Source organism: Littorina saxatilis, linkage group LG5 (genome assembly GCF_037325665.1).
Source record: "Littorina saxatilis isolate snail1 linkage group LG5, US_GU_Lsax_2.0, whole genome shotgun sequence".
In the NCBI taxonomy this organism is placed as follows: domain Eukaryota; kingdom Metazoa; phylum Mollusca; class Gastropoda; order Littorinimorpha; family Littorinidae; genus Littorina; species Littorina saxatilis.
Genome location: NC_090249.1, coordinates 25,928,155 through 25,945,793, shown reverse-complemented (window position 1 = coordinate 25,945,793; position 17,639 = coordinate 25,928,155). Strand labels below are relative to the sequence as shown.

The 17,639-nt window shown below is 40.1% G+C and overlaps 2 protein-coding genes across 3 annotated transcripts; one reads left to right on the top strand and one right to left on the bottom strand.

Annotated features, from left to right (window-relative positions):
* Positions 1-153: 153 nt before the first annotated feature.
* On the top strand, positions 154-9,769 carry LOC138966693 (putative RNA polymerase II subunit B1 CTD phosphatase RPAP2). 2 transcript variants are annotated; one of them, XM_070338994.1, is made up of 10 exons: positions 154-205; positions 483-730; positions 1,843-2,007; positions 2,529-2,656; positions 5,179-5,193; positions 5,702-7,013; positions 7,317-7,438; positions 7,893-7,973; positions 8,340-8,408; positions 8,827-9,769. In XM_070338994.1, exons 2-10 carry the CDS (start codon positions 485-487, stop codon positions 8,996-8,998), a joined length of 2,310 nt encoding a protein of 769 aa, XP_070195095.1. In that variant the 5' UTR covers positions 154-205; positions 483-484; the 3' UTR covers positions 8,999-9,769. The 2 variants fall into 2 exon arrangements, with proteins under 2 accessions (XP_070195095.1, XP_070195096.1); XM_070338995.1 differs by lacking the exon at positions 5,179-5,193.
* A 187-nt stretch (positions 9,770-9,956) lies between these two features.
* LOC138966692 (vacuolar protein sorting-associated protein 28 homolog) lies at positions 9,957-17,450 on the bottom strand. The gene is made up of 9 exons (XM_070338993.1): positions 17,317-17,450; positions 16,106-16,134; positions 15,774-15,811; positions 15,471-15,560; positions 14,709-14,811; positions 14,169-14,270; positions 13,257-13,310; positions 11,855-11,946; positions 9,957-11,430 (listed from the first exon to the last, which is right to left on the bottom strand). Exons 1-9 carry the CDS (start codon positions 17,342-17,344, stop codon positions 11,310-11,312), a joined length of 657 nt encoding a protein of 218 aa, XP_070195094.1. The 5' UTR covers positions 17,345-17,450; the 3' UTR covers positions 9,957-11,309.
* Positions 17,451-17,639: the final 189 nt, after the last annotated feature.

Here is a 17,639-nt window from a genome sequence, read left to right as displayed (position 1 = left end):
AACTAATTGAATTCTTTCATTTTATCTGTTGCTTGACTCTTCGTTATATTTGAGCTATTACAGTTTTGCTGAAGATAACCTACCGAAAAACACTTATCCGTTTGGGTTACCTCGACAAACAAGGGTTATCACTCTTAGAAATTGTAAATTGTTATGAAAGTTACGTACCTTCGATTACAGTTGCAGAACGTAACGTCTTGATCAGGTAGGTTTACCTTTTCTCCTTCTTTACGTGTGCTTTTGATCTGTTACATTCCAACCAAAATATGGACTGTATGCTAAACTCTCAAGAGACGTTTCAGAAGATGTTGTTATTATACTGTCCACGACTGATCAGCTACTTGATTTTTGTGTCAGTGTCACGAAAAACCCTTCTTCCTCATAATATAATAAATATTATTATATTCCTTTGAACACATGATTTTCACAGAATATAATCTCTTTTGTTTGTTTGAAGTATGTAATTATCCTCCAATTTTCAGCAATGGGTGAAACAGATGAAAAGCATTCCGAAAAGACTTCACCTCAGAGGAAAAAGAAGTCCAGTTCTCAGCCCAAAAGAAATTATGGAGACAGGGGGGAGAAACAGGAAAAAGAAGATGCAGACCATCACAAGAAAGCTGAGATGGAGACCAAGATTCGAGAGAGAGTTGCTTGTGAAGCGAAGGCTTTTGATGTTATCAACCGCCTGATTGAGTCTGGCATTACAGCAGAGTATTTGCTTGAGGCTGTAAGTACTGCATGATGATTACTGTGTTAAACTTAATTGTTGGCAATATTAATTTAAGGTTTTATAAAGAAAGACGGAAACACAAATGACAGACAAATGAAGGGCCAGGTAGGAGTGGTGAGGTTAGACAGGAACAGAAGGAGTTTTTAATTCTTGCCGTGTGATTCTGTCACTTTGAACTTTGAGTTTAAAAAGTTAGCAGCTTAATTTGCTATAGGTCCATGCATGAAGATAGCTTGTACCAAATTTTTCTTTTAAAGTTAATTTTCTCATCAATATTACACACACACATGCACACACACAGTCAGGACACTATATAGATCTTTCCATCCACTGATCCAGGTCCAACTCGCCTTTTGTTTTCCTAGTCTGGGACCAATTACCAGGTGGGGGACGGGGTGGAGTACGTAGTGGGGAATATACATTTGGCAAGTCCAGGAGAGTAAACGTTCTTGTTCACTAGGACTTCGCTCCCCCCACTATATCGCAAAACGCATATATATCGCAGTCTGATTCTTTGCATGGATCCCAAAAACCGCAATATTCTGGAAGTCTACTAGTACTAGTACTACAGGGATGGCCAAGTCTCAAAATGTTAACTCGCCAGCCGGGCGAGTAACTTCAAGGAAGTCACAAGCCTGCCAGAATTTTCGCTGGCCCTATGAATACCACACAACCAATTATGAGTGTTAGATTTCTTTACACAATTAAAATAGCGGTCATACGACAGGAGCCTCGTTTTTGTTTCACTAGAACATGGCGGTGATTTTGCAGACGACAGAAGTTCCTGCATCCGCAGTGTTTATATGGCTTTAAAACTCTATAGTACATCAAAAAGTTTTGCATTTGACCAGTATGTTCAGCTACAGCCAGCCTGGCGAGCTACCACGCGGTTTCTCCTAGCCTGGCGGATTTTTTACTTGACCCTGGCGATCGGGCGGACGATTTGGCCATCCCTGCTACTATATGTATAATTCTTATGTAATAGGTGAAGACAGACATGCATGCCTAAATGTGCACATCCACACTAACACTTTCATTTTCAAGAAACTTTGTGTAAACTTTTGACAGACTCCCTAAAACACTGCCATGGAATTTCCTGTGTCATCTAGTGCCGGTTCATTGACCACAGCCATTATGGAGACATCGTGGAGGAGAGAACCATTGGTCATCTGTGTGGATATCCAGTGTGCAGTAATAAGCTCGCTAAAGTAGCAAAGAAGAAGTATCATATTTCAACCAGGACCAATACTGTGTACGACATCACAGAGAGAAAGGTTGGTATGGTTGGTACTACAGTGGAACCCCCCCCCCCCCCCCCTTCCCCCTTTTTTTAGACCTCAAAAATTTGAGAAAATTGGGTCTTAAAAAGGAGGGAGTCTTAAAATGCAGGTGAATTTAAAGGGGTTATGAACAAAAAATGTGAAAAAAACAAGGTCTTAAAAGGGAGGAAGTCTTATATTGGGGGGTCTTAAAAGGGGGGTCCCACTGTACTGTGTTGAGTAGGTTTTAAGTTTAACTAAGGCTAACACGAAAAATGGATATGTTAACACCTTTCAAGCTTCCTGTAGACAGCAGCATGACACAAAACATGCATCATAAAAGTGCATTTGACACATGAATTAAATATCATACATGTATGGATTACAACTGACATTGCGCACAAATATATAACTTATAAGCATGCGTCTTTGTATGCGTGCAAACACACAGACACAACCACACACACACACACACAACTCTGCAACAAAATCAAGGAATTTCATTGCTCTCACAGCTACTCCTTTACATTTTCCAGAAATTCTGCAGCAATGAGTGTTACCGTTCCTCCCAGTATCTGCAGAAGCAGATTCCACAGACCCCTGTGTGGACTCGCAGGAACGAACCTGCCATCAAGATTGAGCTCCTGCAGCCTGAACCCAAAAGGTTGGTGAAAATAGGGGAGATTTTGAATTTGTACGGGATACTTAACACTTTCTACCCCACCTATGTTGACCAAGTTTTTTTTAGCCGAGACCAGCTGTGCTGCAGCAGGTCACTAAGAATTGTAGTAACTGTGTATCAAAACGCTGGAATGCAGGCGTTATATGGACTTTACAGGAAGCAACTGAAGCTAACAGTCTGAGCGGATATATCCGTACCTGGTCAGATAGAGCCATATGAGTGGGTACGGAATATCCGTACCTGGGAGACAATGAGTTAAAGCTTCCCCATCCCTGATCACTATACAGCAGTCCCTGCAATGTACGGCCGGCCCCCGGCATGAGCGGACACCTGACATGTACGGACACATTTGCTCGTCACGGAGTGTTTTCCTTCTATATTTCCCCCCCCCTTAAACGGACACCTGCAAAACGTGGACGCGGACACTCATTTTTGGTCCCAACAGCAGGTCATACAGGCAAATCCAGCTAACTCACAAACGGTTTAGTCAAAAATTCGCTTAGCACACAAAGAAATTCTGGTCCGGAATTATCCCTCTTTATCTATGTGTACAAAGTACCCTGAGCTCGAAATGGGATTTCTCTTACGTAAGTCGAAAGACGGATAGCACACAACAGAAAGTCAGTCCCAAAGACAAAGTTTACTCTATATTTACTACAGCAACTCGAAACACGAAACTTGGCGTCTCACACTAGCGCATTGTGTAACCTTATTCCCTTCTTCTCTACACGGACGCCACACCGACTGGTCAGTCGGCACGCAATAAAGTATGAAGTGAAGTTAGGAGGTGGCGAGGAGTAAGGAGAGGCGAGTGGTACTCACAGTGTGTGTTTGTGTGTGTTCACGGGTGAACCACGTGGTTACTATACGGAAGAAGAAGAATTCAAATTGTGGGTTGCCTCTCATTCAGTCTTTGTTCAGTCTTGCGTTCATCCACAATCATGGCAGAGTCACGGAAAAGAAAATTAACCTGTCATATCTGAGAGAGGAAACACTTCGTGCTCTGTGTGTGCGGCCAGATCAAATGTACGGACAGACCATCGTCAAATTTTCACCACAACAAAATCAATAACACTTAACAGAGCAGTCCGGCTCTTGGTACAAAGATCACTGCCGCAATGGCGTGATGACAGTCCCTGATAACTTGAGTGCACGTGTACCCATCAGGAGGGGGGGTAGTTTTGGTCAGGAGTGGAGTACATGCGAAGATGCCAACATGAAACTGCACTGTGCTCTTTATTCTTTTCTGTTGGATGTAAACAACAGAAACCACAGTCGATGAAGGTCCTGAGCGAAAAGAGAGTGAAAAACCGGCCACAGTTCTCAGCATAGTGTGTCTGTGTGTAACCTCTTTCATTGACAAGATACTCTTGTTTCCCCTCAGCCTTGACCAGTGAGTCGGTTGCCTAATCTGTCAACCCTTCAGTTGTCTTGCTTTGTCAAAAGTTACGACACAGTCAACTGGTTTTGCTCTGAGTGAACAGTGCAGCTGGCCTCTCTGGCCACAGCCCCAAACAGTACATGGCTGGAGGGAGTGAGAGAGAGGGAGGTGGTGGGGTGGAGGGGTAGCTGGCTAAACTCTTCCACACAATTTCCAAGCATCAGTTGTCAGGCTTGGGGTAGGCATTAGTGAGGGAGAGTGAGAGCTGAAGTGTTATGTACAGTGTATTTCCGACTGAAGAGTGAAAAGTCACTGCCATGCCTCATGATCGGCATGCAGTCAAATAAGGCCAGACAAGAAGAAAATAAATTACATGATTATGACATGCAGCTCTATCTGCTGCTATTTATTCAAACTGGTTTTCAAGCTTATTCTTGCAAAGCATCTGCTCACGCTCCTCTGTGCTGTTTTTGTGTGGCTGCTTTCGTATGTCAGTGCATGGTGAGTGTGTTCACTGCCTTGAGGATTTATTTTATCTCTTCTTTTCAATACTTTTCATACAAATAATTTTTTACAGAACGTTTAAAGAAGTATTAGGAGTTTATAGCTATTGTTTAGTAGCCACAAGAAGTGATTAGCATAGACTCAATCCTGTTGTTTGTGTGTCTGTGTGAGTGTATGGGGGAGGGGGTGGTGTGGTCACCCCTCCCGTGACCGGACACCTGCAATGTACGGACAGTTTTGCTATGGCCCAAGGGTGTCTGTTCATGAGAGGGACTGCTGTAGTTTCTTTTTTCTGTTGGTGCCAGTGTATTATTTTTTAGTTTTCTGAGGGCTTGTTTTGTATTAAAGCAAAAGTTAGACATTCCGTTTGTACACAACATTACAGCCGAACCTGCCCTTGTGACCACCTCTTAATAACCAACCACCTGCCCATGACAACCACTCCAAAGGATCCCGGACAAGTTTTTCCGTAGCGACCACTCGTCTATAACAACCACTTTTGGTTGATTCCTGGGGTGGTCGTTATAGACAGGTTTAATAACTGCACAATGTCACTTGTTTGAACTAAACATGGGTTAGCTTTTCAGTGTATGTAATAAGTCTTACAAATACGTTGCAGCTCTATACTAAATGAGTGAGTATTTAAGTGATTTGTGTATTCTTGTTTAAAATTGTACAAGAGACTTCAGCCTGTAGTAACATTTTCTTCTGCATGTTTGTTTTTTGTATAGCTCGCTTGAAGAATAATGTAAACATTCTTGTTGGCATGCATTTGCAAGTGCTAGCTGTTCTTTCTGTATCTGTTTTTTGTGTGTGCTGTTCTCTATATCATGTTATACTGTATCTAAAAATAACACAAGATTTACATGAACCTGTCAGCAGGACCCTTATCAAATTAGACTTTAAGCCAAACTTTGTGCAAGAGATAATTTGTATCACAGTATATTTTCTAAATTAATACTCTTATTAAAATGGAATAAGTACTGAATCTTTAAAAATATTTTCTTATTGTGAGCAGCATGGCTTTCTCAGCCTGTAGGCATGCAGAAATGGAGCTAAACTACAGTTTATCCTGCAAGTAACCAACATGCAAGGTTTACCTTTGAGTCTGTTACAAACTGGCATCACGTGTTGTGTTACAGAACCCTTGAAGGGGAAGAAGTGATCGGGTCCAGCATGTTCTCCTTGAAGGAGGAAGTGGCACAGCTTGAGAAGATGGACCGTAAGACCAAGGAAAGCACCAGCACTGCAAAACACAAGCCACAATCTCACACGTCACTAAAAGAAAGCCAGCGTTTATCCGACAGGCTTCTGTCGTTGTCCACTGAGGGGGAGCTGGGTAGCAAAATGGAGAATCTGTGTCTTGGTGGAAAGGACGAGAAGGTTCCAGAACACAAGATTTCAGGTGCAAGTCCTGAGGCCAGTTTGTCCGTTGCTGAAAGTAAAGGCGAAAGGAATGTTGCAGAGGATGGTTCAGCGTCTGAAGCTAAAAGCGTTGGATTAGAGTCTGCGATAGAAAACTTGACGTTGAAAGATGAAACGGCCCAGAATGCGGCAGACAGTGATGATGATGAAATTGAGAAGGAGAAAAACGGTGACGGAAGTTTGGTAGAGCCCAAAGATTCTTCTGCCAACACAACATTGCAACATACCACAAGGACAGACCATTGTGAAAAAAATCAGAAACCAGTCGCAACTACTATAAAACAGCAGCCAGGAGAATCCAAAGCTGCATACATGATGCGCCTGTTGGACAAACGCCAGAAATTGTTTTCCAAAGTTGCAGACATTCAAGACAATGCAAAGCCACAACCCTCAGATAGTTTGCAACCCCCAGCTGAAGACAAAGAGAAGATTGCAAAGAAAGATAATGCCAAGATTTTGGAGATAAACAGTGATGAAAAGATTGAAGAGAAACAGAATCAAAGTCCGTCAGAGAAAGAGGAGAGAAAAGCTAGCAAGTCAACAAAAGATACAGATTCCAGCATTTTGTCAACCAAGCAGGTCGGCAAGAAAAACATGCCACACACCAGAGCAAGCTCAGCGAGTTTAAAACCTGTAGCCAAAGTGTCGCCAGAGTCATCTCAACCCCAGGTGTCTCCTCTCAGCTCTGTTTGTCGGATCATATCAGAGTGGTTCACCCCTGAGGCCTTGACCTACTTGGGCTTGGTTACACCTCAAGGTCAAAGTGATGTTGAAGATTACTCATCTAGTTTTCTTCACAAGGACCCAGAAATGCAGAAGAAATATGCGGAGTTATGTCATCGTCTGGCAGGTCAGGATAAACAAATGGGAGATATTTTGGGAGAGGATAACGTGGAAGAAAAGGAGACCATGAGTGGAAGAAGACCTTTGCCCAACTTTGATGAACTGAAGAATCAGACGGAGGAATACCAGGTCAAAATGCAGCAGTTCTTCCCTGGTCCTTCAGCAGCAAGGAAGAAAAAAGCTGAGGTAAGAATAGAAATGCTCAATGTATCATTGTATGTGTTGTATGCTAAGCATCTCGTCTGTTTTGTTTCCTTTGGCTTTACTGTCAAGCTGGCAGCCTATTAAAATTTGTCATTGTCTACCCACCACCTCATTTCAGCAATAATTACCAATTCAGCCTGATAAAAGGTGTGGCGAAAAGTAAAATGTATAGACCTTTTTTTTTCTTCTTTCTATTTAATCTACAAAATTAGTTCTTATCAAAACTCATAACTTTCTTTGGACAACTGTTCACTCTGGAATGTGTGATTTGTGTGTTCTGAGCAGGGTGATGGAGGTGATAATGAAGATGCCCCTGTGAGCAACAGGCCTGTCGTTCTCCCTGTCATCGATTCTCAGAACCAGCTCTTGATTCGGAGACGGATTGTTCTTGAGCGCCTCGATCGCACGTAAGTATATAGCCCGTGTAACATATTGCAAATTCCATCAACATCTTAGTGAGTGTTTGTAAAACAAGAAGACATGATGCATTAGAATGACAGCAGCTGTTTAATGTGAGGTCTGTGTAAGGACACCCCAATTGGACACCTCCCTCTGAAAACAGAGTATGGCTGCCTAAAATGATAGGGGGGAAAAATGCCCATGCGATATGCACTCATGCAATAAAAAACAACAACGATTGATCCTGTGAGTTGCAGCCGAAGAACACAGAAGAAAAAGGAGAACACCTTCTGTTAGCCATTACTGCGTTTATTGTTTAGCTCAAAAGAAAGTGTGTATGTCTGAAATGATGGGACAACTTGCATTGTCTGGACACTTTTGACTGGTCCCAAGGGGGATCATCAGGATTGATCAGCTTCCTGATTATTTTATGGCTTATTTTATAGTTTCTCTACATTCTAGGATGCCAAGTCTTCTTTCTCCTCTTGGGCTGGCAGTTCTGGACGTATCTGCATCCCTTCGAGAACTTGTCTACACCTTCAGGTAAAATAAAATGTTTACAGTAAGAATTTGTCTCGTTGCAGAGTAGTGTTGCTTCAGTATCGTTTATGTAGATTTGTTTATAATTGTAGTCTTCTACACGTTTAGCCCTTTCCTCTTCAAAAGAAATTTTCCAGGCTGAATTTTAGTATGCTTGTGACTGGTTGTGTTCAACTTGACAGAAAGTAACATAAAAAGGTGACTTTTTGCGCTGAAGTAATAAAATCGGGGGCAAGATTTCAGCATTTGTGCAATGTCATGTTTGATTAATCTTTTGAGGTGGGAGAGGAGGATATTGAGGATTTTAAATGTTATTGATAATGTAAATTATGTTTATTTTAGTCATTTTATTTTTGTATGTGTTGACAGTTTGACAGCTCACAACATTGTGTTCAAGCCTGCAGAGTGGACTCTGGTTGCTATCATTCTGCTCAGAGTGTAAGCCATGTTTTTATATCCATTGATCTAAAAGTTGCCATTTAGTTATTATCAGCATATTAACATTTTAATACAATATATCTTTGTTAGATTAGCGGCACATTTTATATTCAAGGCACAGCTCACAGGTTAGGTGTTCATTTCGAAATATCCAGACACCTCTTTTTTATCTAAGATTAAATTGGTATGTAAATGTGTCAATTGTATGTTTCTTGTTAAATGTTTGCAGAGAGCATAGGCATTGCAGTTAAAAAAAAATAAAGCTGGATCTTTTGTATCAACATGCATAATGCAATGTTTTAACAAAACTTCCTGAACATTAAATACTAGCAGTCATCACCCGGCTTTGCTCAGTTATCACCAGAGTATCAGGCATTTTTTCCAATAAAGACAGAATATGCCATTTTGTATTTTACAGGCTGGCGGCTAGATCACAAGTGGTGGCCAGTGCATTTCAGTCTGAATCTAGATGCTCAACACTGAACCTGGTTCTGAGCCATCTGGGCGACTCCTGTTCCTCTCTTGGGCAGCTTGTTGACGATATGCTGTCACAGCGCAAGCAGCAGTTACAGGATGAAGTTCTTCACTGACTGAACTTATATCAGTTTTCCAACAAAGACATGTCGAGGCGTATCTGGCTATGAAGCATGCTTTCTACTGATTGTGATAACAGAGTATTCCAGTGTTAAATGGGTCAAACTTTATTCAAGAGATCCTTTTTGGTTGACAGCAAAATGTTGAGCCTACTTTTGAGAATGTTGTGCCTTCTGCGTTTGTATAGATTGTGAAAGAGTGAATACTGTTGCTTATAGCGAGGCAAGCTTTCTATATGTGCTTCTTGTCCACGTGTTTCAGACACATATCACAAGTGACTGGCCCATAATCAGGCTCGGGAACTACCGTCTTGAAAAAAATTTGAAATAGGCTGGGGTCCAGGGGCTGCTAAGGCCCTAGTGGGGTGCATGGGCAAAGCCCCTCGACCAAAATTGATTTTTAGGCCTTTCTTGAGGCCAGTATTTCCATATCACATTGATTGGGACTTGTGTACTAAGCCTATATAAAGATCTTTTTATCCACGATGAAAATTCAACTTTGATAGGATTGTTTTTCCTCTGAGAATTTTGTTTCTTCTCGGAAAACCAATCAAGTTTCCTCTTAAATTTGTGGATCCAAGGAGAATTCCCCAGCCTGTATAATGTCAACTGGGAAAGTTTGACTCACTAAATCAAGATTATTTAATCTTTTACAACCCATGCAAGTCTGACAGTTATTTCCTAACATTGTATATTTGGAGGCTGATGATTGCAATAACATTTTGTATAGCTTGGCAAAGATGTTGAGAATAAACACATTTGCTATTCTTTCTGGTGTCATGCTTTCCGACAAAAATTGTGTTTTGTGTGCAGTGCTCACAGTCTCTGCAACTGGTACCTTCCTGTCATTCATACTTTCTCACAGCAGAAGAATACAACACTTTCAAGTCTCAATGCACACAAATGCACACTTGCAACCACACACACACATACATCAAATAGTCTCAGCAAAAAATATGTCTGCATTATTTTTATTCAATGCTCCATTCTGTTTCCTCTCCACACCCCTTCTCTCTCTCTGAACCTTTACATTACTGTATGCACAAAGGACACTGTACAGTATATGTAATAACACAACTCTATTAATTAACAACTTAGATCAAACGAAGAAAAGAAATTAAATAAATATTAAATTTTTCTCACTCTTACAATCGGGCACACTCATACACACACATAATTCTTGAAATTCCCTCATTTAAACATCTTTATGCCACTGTACAATGCTGGATGTACAAAAGACAGACAGCTTATTTCTAAAACTGTACATACACACTTCTTCAAGCATTCAAAAACATATTCCACATAAAGCCTTGTTAACAGCTAAACAATATATACATAAACTTCACATCAATTTTAAAACATTCAAGCGACGATTAAGTGTAGATAAAGGATGCAATTGAGAACCATGTTTGAATGTGCAAAGATGACACAAATTACAACATGAAACTGCCAAAGAATAAAATATATTTTAAAGAACAAACTTGAGAAATCAGCTCTAATAAACTTGCATCTGTGAAAACAAACCTGTAGCTCTCACAGAAGTAAACTGACGTTGTGACGGTAAATATAGTGGCTTAGCGCATGTTTCTGAAAAAGAAATCTACATGTGACTCCCTACATTTTAGGTCAGGCAAAAACCTTAAGTGTATCCTCGACCTCCACATTCGACTGAATAGATCTGCTTCTGTGTGTCGAAGAATGATGTGTTATTCATCAGATTGTCAAATCAGATATCCTTCCAACTTTTGGCATTCATCAACCTGCTTCAGTTGTAAAGCCTGTTCTTAATATACGCTGCGTAAACAATAATTTCTCACACAGTCCACGCTGATTGGCTGTCTGGCAATGACGCATTTAAGAGACACGTTTACCTTGATGACGGCATCAAAACTCTGACAATATTGTTCTTCAAAAATGAGTTCCAGTTTGGATCTCTGACACCATTTGTGCTTTGTGTTGCCATTTGTACAAATTCATTTTGAATTGCGCAAAATGTGGCTCACTAAGGAGAAATTTGTTCTGGGCCTTTGTGAAATGATTTGCAGTTGCAGCTGTGCTGAGCTTCATTGCGTTTATTAAATTAAGTACAGGCTTAAGGGTCTTTGAAAGGAAGAGCTTGCACAGTTGAGAAAGGACTTATTCATGTCCATAATGTCCAAAATCGGTCTTGAAAACAGTATTGTCTTCAGGACAGAAAAATCTTAGTCAAAAGAATTTTTGCAAATAAAAATAAAAATTATGACAGACTGTTCACAGAACTTTTGGTGAGAACATTCTTGAAGTGCTGAGAGAATGACACCAAGCCACATCAGTTGTTATGAAGCACATTGTTGAAGGCATTGTAGGCGGACTCAAGATCAAAGAGCATCTGTCGCACCTGACTGTCGTCCAGCTCCTCGGAAGCCTGCATGTTGCCCAGTGTGTCCAACCTGCACACAGGTAAATATGTCAAGGTCAACTTGTTGGACAGCATATACAGTGGAACCCCCCTTTTACGACCCCCCCAATTTAAGACTTCCTCCTTTTTAAGATCTTGCTTTTTCAGATGTTCTGTTCATAACCTCTGTTAATTTACCTCCATTTTAAGACTCCCTCCTTTTTAAGACCTGATTTTGTCAGATTTTTGGAGGTCTTAAAAGGGGGGGTTCCGCTGTACAACTGCAGTGGTACCTGGACCAAGTGTGTTAATTTTGCTTTACATGGCTTCTTTTGTCCTTTTTTTACAATTAAGGCTTTCCATCACATTGCACAATAAAACAACTAGGGAAAACATGATTTGCTCCTTTTAGCAAGCCACTGACAGAGGACTGATTGCTGCCATAACACAGATGAAAACGCATAAAGACATCTCACCATTTTTGCACTTTGTTACGTCCTTCAAATTCTGCAGGCAGAATGCTCATCCTGTTCATGGTCTCCATCAGCTCCCGAAGGTCAGGGTGAATCTGTAAGGTAATTAGTGTGAAAAGCTCAGTGTCAAAATTGGATGCATTTAGACAAGTGCAGTGGCCTAGTGAATAAGACAGCGGCCTCCTATGCGGAAGGTTGCGGGTTCGAATCCCGGCCGCGCCTGATGGGTTAAGGGTGGAAAAGATCTTGTAATTCATGTCAGAGTTATGTGGGTTATAGAAACACAAAAATATCCAACATGATTCCTCTAAAAGCAGTGTGAGGCTGCCTGAATGGCGGGGCAAAAACAATCATATACGTAAAAACCCACTTGTGCAAAAACATGAGTGAACGTGGGAGTTTCAATTCAGCCCATGAACGAAGAAGAAGAAGAAGGATGCATTTATCTGCAAAAGGATTGACAAATTTATCACAGTCTACAAATTGAAGGGGATTGGTCTGATTATTCTTCTGCGTTTAACAGTTTATGTGCTTTTCACTTTTAGAATTAACTTATTGTGAGAGATTTGCGCAGCACACCATGTTTTAAGTTTTTATTTTGCCACATCGACTTGGAGGGCAAAGGAGAGTGTTGATTCAGTCACAACAGTAGCAAGTATTTGTGTGAGTAAAGGAACAATAATCACAGTATACAGAATGAATAGTCTTCAACACTTACACCGGCAATATGATAAACCTGAGAGAAAAAGATTGCACAGCAAAAAGGACTGCATAAATCTGCCGCAAAAATTCTCATTCATCTTTATCGCAATGATACATTGTTTGTCATACACTGAGTTATACAGACTGGTTGCCTTTAAAAAGTACAAACATGCTGTGCATAAATGGTCTTGCTTGGGTATGCTTCATAAAGTTATTCCTTTGTTTGTTCGTTCATGGGCTGAAACTCCCACGGCTTTTACGTGTATGACCGTTTTTACCCCGCCATTTAGGCAGCCATACGCCGTTTTCGGAGGAAGCATGCTGGGTATTTTCGTGTTTCTATAACCCACCGAACTCTGACATGGATTACAGGATTTTTTTCGTGCGCACTTGGTCTTGTGCTTGCGTGTACACACGGGGATGTTCGGACACCGAGGAGAGTCTGCACACAAAGTTGACTCTGAGAAATAAATCTCTCGCCGAACGTGGGGACGAACTCACGCTGACAGCGGCCAACTGGATACAAATCCAGCGCGCTACCGACTGAGCTACATCCCCGCCCCAATATTCCTTTGTGATTTTGTTCTTTTACAAGCCCATTTTTCATTTCTATCTTCTTAGTTTTTCAGTGTACTTATTGTTTTTTAAGTTGACAGACACTTTCAGACCCTATTTTTCACAATGTATGACTAAGGAGACTCACTTCATCCATAGCTCTGATCTCCAGTCGTAGTTTGTCCATGATGGTGATGAAAAGCTGCACACAACAAAAAAGTAATTGTTTAGTGATCAATCTAATCACAATCATGATACATGTAGTGATACGTTTGTACCTCCGTTTTAACTCCTTGACTCACTTAAGATGTAGAGGGTAGGCATTAGACATGCAATATGAAAACACTTTTTTTTTTAAGGGGCAAGGGAAACAACAGCTGTAAATTGCTCTTTGGCTTGCAGCAGTTTGATGGTCTCCCCTTGAGACTATTTTGATACTGTTTTGACATGTTGTTCTGTCTTTTATGTTACAGTGTTATGTATCCGATTCTTTATTTATATTTTTCAAGCAGTCAAGGGTAAGACCAACAAAAATCTTTAAAAAAATGGATCTTAAAAGCGATAGCTTTGAAATAGAGGTCAATTTACAGACATAATCTGAAAATGTGAACTATCAGGGTCCAAAACTGAGGGAAGTCTTAACCTGGAGAGGGGGCACTTAAAAGGACTGGTTCCACTGAACAAGCAATAAATATATCAATTATAAAAATGTAAAAAGTGCGCGTGAGAGTTTGCATCCACCTGAATGCCTCAGAGTCAGCTGGTGTCTGTATCAGTATTTATATAAACATTTCCAGTTATCAGTATTCATATATGTATATATATATTATATTTATATTATTATTATATAGTGTTTATATTCATTATTATGTATATATATATATATATGTATTCATATATTTTATACTATTCATATATATACTGATTACTGACAATTTTTATTTGTAATGTGCCGGAGTTCATGTTCACCGTTTGCTTGCTTGACTCAAGTCCTTTCACATTTATTTACATGATTTCACAAAGATAAAATTAACAATTTCTCAAATGTCTCACAACTTACAGAAACAATGTCAGCGATGCATTTGCTAGTGTTGCCTTTGTCATCTTTGATGGTGATGGGTCGTCCCTCTTTGATTCGCTCCAAGGCTGCTGGACAATCCAGCTATAAAAAAAAAACAGTTACAAATTCAAAATCAGAAATGTCACTTTCAAAAACACAAATACCCCCCCCCCCCCCTCCCTGTTACACACCACCCCAGAGCTCTCTCTCTCTCTCTCTCTCTCTCTCTCTCTCTCTCTCTCTCTCTCTCTCTCTCTCTCTCTCTCTCTCTCTCTCTCTCTCTCTCTCTCTCTCTTTCTCTCTCTCAACAATATAGTCTAAGCAATAGTGTAGGTCACAAAATATTTCTTGTCTTGTCATAGTTATTATCCATGGTTATCGTTGAAGGAACAAGCGTAAGACATAAGAATATTAATTATGGTTAATACAATACAAACTATCCATGAAAAATTGTGACTAAGTGAGTTAAAAGCAGCCTTCCTCCGTGAAATTTCATTTCAAAACGTACATTTCAACCAGACACAAATACACAGTGCTTACCCTGTACTTCTTCATGAAATCCTCTACTGTGTAAAAATCACTCTGTACTTGCTTGAAGGCAGCCTTGTACTGAACCAGCAGTTTAGAGCACATGGCTGTGTATCTGTGGGAAGAGTATAAACATGTATCAGTGTACGCAAAAGGATTAAAAACACATATTAATCTTGTGTAATAGTCTCCTGTCCCCTTGGCCCTGCTTGTGACCTCGATGTTTGATGCCCCCGCAAGGGGCACGGTACTCTCTAAGCACCCAAAACCTCAAAGAGAGATAACTGGCGGAAACCTTCCTATTGTAGTCTCCTGTCCGCCCAGCCGACCTTCCCCTTAACCCTGCTTGTGACCTCGATGTTTGATGCCCCCGCAAGGGGCACGGTACTCTGTAAGCACCCAAAACCTCAAAGAGATAACTGGCGGAAACCTTCCTATTAAGTGATCACTATGCTTTTCCCTGCAGTATCTGTGTTTTTTAGCTGTAGAATGATCTGATCTGTGAATGACATACAATTTCAATTCAATTAACCAAACTGACACACCAGCAGTTATTTTATGCAATTGTTGTTCTAGCAGTCACAACAACAATTTCTCATGAAAAGCACATCTTCACTATAACATATATATATCTATCTAACGCAGACAAATCATCACGTTTTCATGATACAGCCAAAGTAGTGTTTACTGCAGGTAAGGAGCAAGAGCGGACATCAGCGAAACATAGCCTGTACACTAGAGTACACATACACATGATCAGACTATTATACTTACTCTTTAGGTAAAACAGCATCACGGATGTAGGCCTTTTCCAGGCTTTGCAGGGTGTTAATAACTGCATACAAATCTGCCATGTTGTCATACCTGTACAGAAAAAGTATTCCCTCATTGAGTACTTTACAGTTCCCTGCCACACACACACACACACACACACAACTATATTCCCAAAACTGAAACAAACATTTGAAACTAAATGCACTGAAAACGACAAAAGAATTATTTCTTAAACCCACTAGTTCCCATCCTCTCCTAACCAGACAGACATCAGTAATCAAACATTATTTCATTTTCACTTACTTTTCTCTTTCTCGTGCAGTTCGATACAACTTCACCTCCTGCAGAAACAATAAACAATGGTAACAAAAATAATTTTCAAGAGCAACAAAGGTTTATTAAAGTTACACTTACAGTAACAGAAATAACAATGTGCACTAAGATGACAATTAAATGAATATGGTTACACAATGTGTGTGTGTGTGTGTGTGTGTGTGTGTGTGTGTGTGTGTGTGTCTGTGTCTGTGTCTGTGTCTGTGTGTGTGTTATTGCATTTTAAACTACTGGCAGATTTAATTTGAATTGAATGTCTGGACTAGTACATATTGTTTAAGCTGAAAAAAGGAAAAACATACCTCATACAGGCCGGGATTGTTTGCCTGCCCTGCAATCAAATACAGCAATGATCAGTTCATCTCTGCATGTACATGTCGTGCTCAAAGTACTAAGCTTTAATGTTCTTGTTTACAAAAATTGCTGCCTAACTCTAAGTGTAAGATCTACTGTTTGCATGTCACTGTGCATGAAAGAATTCAAGAAGTATGCACTTGTCACTGCACTGCCATGCACTTTAAAAAAACAAAAAAACCTGTTTCACTTATTTTTTCACCCCTCTTAATCTTATTGTCTTAATTTCCTTTCTTTAATTTTGCTCTATTCTCCTTTATTCCAATGCATTTCAGTGATCCAACTGAGATTGCAACAAAGAAGCTCATTTGTCACTCACTGATTCGGCATTGCTCACTTAAATCGTCTCCGAACCAAGCAACGTAAATCGCTGGTCCCGGGACTAGAAGCAGCATTAGTTAACAAAATGCAGTAGATAAAGAATAAACATGGAAACAAACAAAACACAACAAACATGGGTAATCTTGAACTTTAGTGTGTTAAATTCATAACTCAGAATTCACTATTCAGAGGCATTTATGCCTCCAAATTTGCAAAACCTGCACTTGGAAGCATAACAAGTCATTTTAGATCCCTTTGGAGTCACAGAATGAACTGTACGAATGCTCGGAATGCATTTCGTTTACATGCGTCAAAAAAGGAATTATCCTTAGCGGCGACAGGGGAGGCAACTCCCGTTGCCTTAGTGATGTCCCTTGGTTGAACACGTAGCCATTCTCGCATCATTTTCGTCGATCAAACAGCCAAATTTATTAATAATGCTCAAGTTTGGAGCTCAATCCGTCAATTAATTTCACTACAAATGTTCTGTGGCTTGATTACAGGGTTCGACTTGTATCAAACATTTAAGAAAAGAATACCACTGGATTCTGAGCTATGAATTTAACACACTAAAGTTTAAGATGACCACTAACATGTTTAATTCATGGCAAAACAGAAATCTGCTTTGCATCAAGATACTTCGACAGAATCTCTGACACGGCCTTCTCATTTACACTACAGCAGTACAGGATGTACACACTAAGTGACTAACAAAGTACAATACACTGTGACTAAGTCGCACAAGACTAGCAGCACTGTTCAAGAGTAAATTTCATAAACATAATGATCTATGATAAATTTACACTAAACGTGCTCATAATCTCTGAATAAAACTTACCTGAACTTGTTTGTACTGTCGAAAACATCGCGATTTGACCGTCTGGACACAGCAACTACTTTGTTTTCTTCTGACTCAGAATCCCAGGATAAATCCGGAAGTTGCCGTAATGAAGCAAACCAAACCGAATAAGAACAGCGTAATCAATCGCTTCAAGTATATCTTTTAATCATACATGTTTATGCGCTTACAAAAATGTTGATTACATTTCTGTATGATGTCCCCAAAATGGAATCAATTATGCTAAAATGTGTCAAATTACTGTATTTTTATGCAGTGTATGTGGATATACCTACATAGTACTTTCCTTACTTGTTAAGGAA